At 47.6% G+C, this 6,460-nt stretch overlaps 1 protein-coding gene across 1 annotated transcript in view; it reads left to right on the top strand.

The window, feature by feature from the left end:
• LOC107122672 (collagen alpha-1(I) chain-like) overlaps positions 1-4,438 on the top strand; it is a gene marked incomplete at its 3' end in the record, with an annotated part of 7,003 nt that extends 2,565 nt beyond the window's left edge. Inside the window, exons 3-7 of the mRNA XM_015425803.1 lie at positions 1,955-2,053; positions 3,292-3,399; positions 3,510-3,563; positions 4,242-4,295; positions 4,385-4,438. Coding sequence (XP_015281289.1) covers positions 1,955-2,053; positions 3,292-3,399; positions 3,510-3,563; positions 4,242-4,295; positions 4,385-4,438 — 369 coding nt within the window. The remainder of the gene's footprint in view (positions 1-1,954; positions 2,054-3,291; positions 3,400-3,509; positions 3,564-4,241; positions 4,296-4,384) is intronic.
• Positions 4,439-6,460: the final 2,022 nt, after the last annotated feature.

The raw sequence follows: 6,460 nt of genomic DNA, 5'->3' as shown, positions 1-6,460 counted from the left end.
GCAGGGGTCGTTTCGTAGAAAAAGAGCTAGGGGAACTCATTAGCATAACTCATTAGCATATGCCACACCCCCTGACATCACCGGAAGTGTGTCATAAGGCCACACACCCTGATATCACCGGACGTGTGTCATGAGGCCACACACCCCGCCCCCAATGGTCCCGGCGGGAGTGCAAGGAAGCCCCGTGAAGGCCCTCCCTGGCCACAGGCAGACAGGGGTGGGGAGAGGCAGGGAGGAAGCAACTTACCCTCCCTCTTCTCCTGCCTCCTCCTGGCTGAATGAGGGCCGGAAGCGGGGCGGCCGGAAGCAGGGGGCGGGGCTTCGTCATGTGCCCCACCCCCGTACCTCACCCGGAGGAACTGCGATCCTCCGCGATCCCCCCCCCCGAAATGACCTCTGCTGACTCTGCTTAGCTTTCAAGATCTGTCAAGGTCTACCGTGCCACCTTCCCTGCCTTAGTTGTAAATAACACTTCACTAATTCATGGAATTAGAAGGGGAACCCCTTAAATGATTATTTGGTTGGCATAACAGATCTTTGCATCGTGGGAGGGGCCGTGACTCAGTGGTCAGTGATCCAGTTAAAGATCAGGGAGAAGGTGATGTAGAAGACCTCTCTCTACCTAAGACCTCGGAGAGGTCCTGCCCCACCTGAGTAGACAATACTGACTCTGATGGACCCAGGGTTCTGATTAATCCTAAGGCAGCTTCCTATGCTCACGTGCATGAAATGCACCGTGTAAGTAGAAACGGAAATATTTTGAAAATGTACATGTGTGTGGGGAAAATGTGAAATACAGGCAGGGGTCATTTCGTAGAAAAAGAGGTGCAGGAGCTCATTAGCATAACTCATTAGCATAACTTATTTGCATATGCCACAACCCCTGACATCACTGGAAGTGTGTCAGAAGGCAACACCCACCGCTCAGACTCCACTGGACTGTTGTGGATTGCTAGCTATTGGGGGGGGGACTGTGCAGATCTGCCCTCACAGAGGAGGGAGAGCTTGTACCTGAAGGCGGGCTGGGGGGGGGCTCTGCATTGTGGCCCAACTGAGGGCTGCTGGGAGCAGGGGGAGGGGCTTGTTGCATGTGCCCGCCCCCTGGGCTCCTTACTGCTGGAGCTCCGCTCATTTGCGCTCCCGCAGGAAATGACCCCTGAATGCAGGGTTGGATCCAATTAACTTTTCTGCTGGTGGATAAGGAGGGAGAAGTCCCATCTGACCAACATAAATTTTTTTTGTGCTGAGGATCCTGGGATCTGCATGTACAAAAGCCATGTGGGATGTGGCTGTAGTAAGGAAGGGAACCGAGATGGATAAGCCGGCTAGATCCAACCAGTGTCCGCGTTATCCTTATTGAATGCTTTTCAGGGAAAGGCAACCCACAGATTTCAGCAGCGATCACCCACTATACTTCAAATCATTGTTTCGCGCAACTCAGTTTTGACCAGGGCTCTTTTTGTAGAAAAAGCCCAGCAGGAACTCATTAGCATAATAGGCCACACCCCACAGCAGAAACCCATTAGCATATTGGGCCACACCCCTGACAGCACAGCTCATTAGCACATTAGGCCGCACCCCCATGTTACCAGAAGTGTGGTTATCCAGCCATACCCACCTTTTGCTTCTTATTCCGTTTACCTTGTTTGTTGTCAAAACGCAGGGCTTTTTTGTAGCAGGAACTCCTTTGCATGTTAGGCCACACACCCCTAATGTAGCCAATCCTAATGCTGTTTCTGCTGTTGGGTGTGGCCTATTATGCTAATGAGTTCCTGTTGGGTGTGGCCAACTTGGAAGACAGCCGGAACTCCGTTCCTGTGCGTTCCTGCCCAAAAATAGCCCTGGTTGACACATAAAGCTCCTGTGTTCTGCTTATCCCACTGTTGTAAGTGTGAATTTTTTGCCAGCACCTTTTCGGAACTCTCCAGATCACTTCCAGTCTGTCTTTTTGCAGGGTGAACGTGGCCATCCGGGAGAAAGGGGAAACCCCGGAGCCTCTGGCCTTCTGGGGGAAAAGGGGATGGCTGGCGGGCAGGGCCCGGACGGCCCCAAGGTAAGAGTCAGGCACACGCAGTCTCAAAACCTGGTGTGAAATTTTAATTTGGGGGGGAACATTCATCTAGTCAAAATGACTCAAGGCTGAACCAGCATGGAGAAGGACAAGACTCATTTCATATACTCTATAAAAATCATTAAGGTTGCAGCCGTATGGTGACAAATTTAACACATTTCAGTAAGTAACTGAGTCAGTCGGGAGGCAGATTTTATAATTAAGGGCTCATTAAATTAATTTAATTAAAGGGGCATTTTGTTCATATCGTTGCACTGAATTAGTCTGTTCACCAGTCTGGCGTAGTTGTTAAGTGCACGGACTCTAATCTGGGAGAACCGGGTTTGATTCCCCACTCCTCCACTTGCACCTGGCTGGATGACCTTGGGCAAGCCACAGTTCTGGCACAGCTGTTCTCGAAAAAGAGCAGTTTCTGTCAAGAGCTCTCTCAGCCCCACCTACCTCACAGGGTGTCTGTTGTGGGGAGGGGGAGGGAAAGGGGTTTGTAAGCCGCTCTGAGACACCTTTGGGTAGTGAAGGGCGGGGTATAAATCCAATATCTTCTTCTTCTTTTACCTCACAGGGTGTCTGTTGTGGGGAGGGGAAGGGAAAGGAGATCAAAAGCCGCTCTGAGACACCTTTGGGTAGTGAAGGGCGGGGTATAAATCCAATCTCTTCTTCTTAACTAGGGTTGCCAACTTCGGGTTGGGAAATGTCTGGAGATTTGGGGCTAGAACCTGGGGAAGGTGGGGGTCATATACCAGAGGGGCTCAGCGCGGCTTACATCAGAAATAAATACAACATAATTGAGTCAAAACAACATTAAAATACTTTAAAACAGTCAGAAAAACTACACTAACTCCAAGATGACGGCAATTTCCACCAACCCGCTAGGCAGAAGGGATATGCAGGAATAGAAGGGGAGGTTGGAGTATGAGAATGCCGGACCGTCGCCATCCTCAACCAAACGCCAAATGCGTACCTCAGAATGCAAATTCATTCTGCTGGCCATGTACTGCAGCCTATGAGGAGCTTATGTTAAGCGTACTTCGGAACACAAACAAGGCCTTTGGTGAGGCCTATTCCGAAAACAAATCGTGAGAATTCAGGGGGTCTTCAGCAGAAGAAGATAACAAAACACAAATTGGTCCTATTAAAAGATGTGCTTCAGTCAGAAGCTCTCTTAATTTCTTTTTTATAACTGAAAAAGCAACAATTTCCCCCTTTTTTTTCTATGTCAGGGCAATCCAGGACCCACCGGAACTCCGGGAGATCAAGGGCCACCAGGTCTTCAAGGTATGCCTGGAGAAAGGGGCATTGCTGGCACCCCTGGTCCCAAAGGAGACAGGGTACGTCTCTTCAGTGATTTCTGCTTCAAGTTATTATGAAAAGATGTCTTTCTCTCAATGACCATCTCTCTGTTTACCAGCAACTTGAGCTTTTATTATACTTTCTCTAGGGCAGTATGGGAGAAAAGGGATCTGAAGGTACAGCTGGTAACGACGGTGCAAGAGTGAGTCAATTTATCATTTCCTTTATTAAAACTTTCCCCCTGATATTCTTGACAATCCTGTTTGTGGTTACAGAAACACTTGAGAAAGAATAGTCATCAGAAATGAAAGCTATGTGTTTGTATATGGCATCATGGCACTGAACAGCTCTTATGAAATTGGAGTCAAGTTGTGGGACCAATTCAAGGAGAACACTTCTGGCCTCTTACAGTAGGGGTTTTGTTATCTAGACCAGGGAATTCCAACTTGTGGTGACTTTTGGAATGTTGAGAACCAGTGATTCACACTATCACAAAATGGCTGCCATGGGAGTGGTGCATCTGGTCACAAAATGGCAGCTAGGGCCAATCTTATTATGTTGGGCAGTCTCAAGACCCATGTTCACCTATAGTGCAGGTAGTTTCCAAATGGTTACTCCCTGAAGACATAAACATGGAGGAAAGTTAGAACTGGCTCTTTACTTCAGAGCAGGGGTCCCCAACTTTTTTTGAGCTTGTGGGCACATTTGGAATTTTCAGAGAGGGTGGTGAACACCACCCCAAAATGGCTGCCGGAGGAAGTAGAGCCAATCCCCGGAGGGCTGCCAATTGAATATTTCCTTCCTCACACATAAATATATCTTTGTGCGTGGTACCCTGAAAGGTTTACTTTTCTTACTGATACTTCTTGTTATTAAATAGGGTCTCCCAGGTCCGTTGGGTCCAGTTGGCCCTGCAGGCCCTGCTGGTGAAAAGGTAAAAACGTTTTCATAATATTGCCATTAAATAACTTCTGATACATTCTGGACTGGATACAATAACATTCTGTAACCTTTGTTTTGAAGGGTGAACCGGGTCCTCGGGGTTTAGTCGGTCCTGCAGGTTCTCGTGGAAATCCTGTAAGTAAATCACCTCATTAATGTTCTAAATATAACATCACTTCCCCCCCCCAGCATGTGAGGGAATTCATTTTCCACTGCACCCACTTTCCTCTCATCCCCTCACCATCTATTTTACCTTACCTACCTTGATTCAAAAGATAAAGTGTACTGTCAAGTCACAACCGACTCACAGCGACCTCACAAAGTTCCACCTCATGGGGTTTTCAACAGGCCTGTAGCCAGGATTTTGTGGCTTGTGGGGCAATTTTTTTTCTGGTGGGGCTGAAGTTCTCAGTGCAGAAAGAAAAGCCATTTAGCCAATAGAAAGTTGTTACCAGGATAGATCTCTAAATTGCAAGCTGTCAATCGCTTGAGATGACAGTTCCCAGCTGTTGCAAGTTAATCTCTTCTGCCAGCCTAAGCAACAATTCTGGTAGTAAGCCGGCAGGTGGGGGTGATGACTTCTATAGTCAAGAAAGCTAACACTTAGGCAGAAAAAAAACTCTCTTAAAGGAGATCAGTTTCTTTGCACAGAGTTAGAAGGGATCCTAGAGGTCACCAACTCCAACCCCCTTGCTCAGTGTGGGAATTAGTCAATTACATTCTGCTTAAAGGAGGTCTCGCCTTTAAAAAATGTTTTAAAATGATTGAAAAAAAGCATTTACAGGAGAAATTCTTGTGGGGCTGTCCCTTTAAGAAAGACGGCAGAGCCCCCCAAAGCCACACTGTAGCTGTGGAGCTGGTTTTCAAGGCAAGAGTTAAGCAGACATTGCCTTCCTCTGCATAACAACCCAGGTCTTTCTTGGTAGTCTCCCATCCAAGTACTATACCTTGTTTAGCTTTTAGCCCATGCTAGCCTGCCAAGATCACGCTAGTATGAGATATTAGGGTTACTACTTTGTTCCTACGTACTGTAAAACATGGATGAATGAGACCTGGTACCCAAAAGCTGGAACTTAGGTTATATTGAAATGCTGCCAAACAACTGTGGGTCATTGCTACAGACCACTTTTTTGTTTCATGCCACTGTGAAGGCTGTCCCTTATAGGATTACTCCCACATCTAACGTATCACATGGCAAAAAACATTCTATACAACTGCTAAGGAAGATGCATATACTGCCAAGGTCTTCTTGGATCTTTGGTGTGTATGCATAATATTTCTTTGATAAAAAAGCAACATGTGATGACCAAGTGTTCCCTCTAAGCTAAGTTAGTGTGAGCTAGCTCGCAGTTTTTTAGCGTCCAGCTCACAGATTTTTGTCTTCGCTCAGGAAGGATGGCTCCAGAGCAAACTACTTTATGCAGAAGCCAAATTGCTCGCTCACAACTTTAATGCCAGTAGCTCACAAAGCAGAAATTTTGCTCACAAGACTCCACATCTTAGAGGGAACATTGGTGATGATAACACTTCCCATGTGATAGCTTTGTGATACGTCTAAACACAGGAACGAATTACACTCCCATGTTACGAAAATGTAATATGGAGGAAGTACATCTAGGATTCGGCAAAGCTTGTTGGTTGGATTTCATGATAGTTTCCTGAGATTTATGATAGAACTACAGATCAATGTATAAACAATATACAAGTTGTCTTTTTCATGTACCTCTGTGGTTATATTGCTCTGTCTCCTTCTCTCTCTTGCATAAAAATTATCAGATCATCTATATATCTAATAGTGAACTGGCCCCCTCTGTGCGAATCCTTAAATCCGGACATTGGGGGCACTTGGTGGGGGAGGGAGAGGTTTGTGCACACGTGGAGCAGTCCCCACGTGTGCACAAAAATCCTAAATCCTGAAAAAAAATCGGGGGGGATGTTTAAATCCCCCCGAAAGTGCCAGAGTGTTCCATGCGCATGCGCACGGAACGCTCTGCGACCGAGGCTGCCGCCGCCGCCGCTTGGAAGGGAAGCGGCGAGCGGTGAGCGGCGAGCCGGGAGGGGGGGCCAGAGCGGCGAGGGCAGGCGGCCGGGCAAGCGGGCGGCTGGGGAAAAGCGAGGCCCGGGTGGCTGCGGCCTCCTGGGCCTCGGTTCGGACGG

This window comes from Gekko japonicus, unplaced genomic scaffold (genome assembly GCF_001447785.1).
Source record: "Gekko japonicus isolate JY-2015 unplaced genomic scaffold, Gekko_japonicus_V1.1 scaffold6932, whole genome shotgun sequence".
In the NCBI taxonomy this organism is placed as follows: Eukaryota; Metazoa; Chordata; class Lepidosauria; order Squamata; family Gekkonidae; genus Gekko; species Gekko japonicus.
This window is presented reverse-complemented; position numbering and strand designations above follow the sequence as displayed.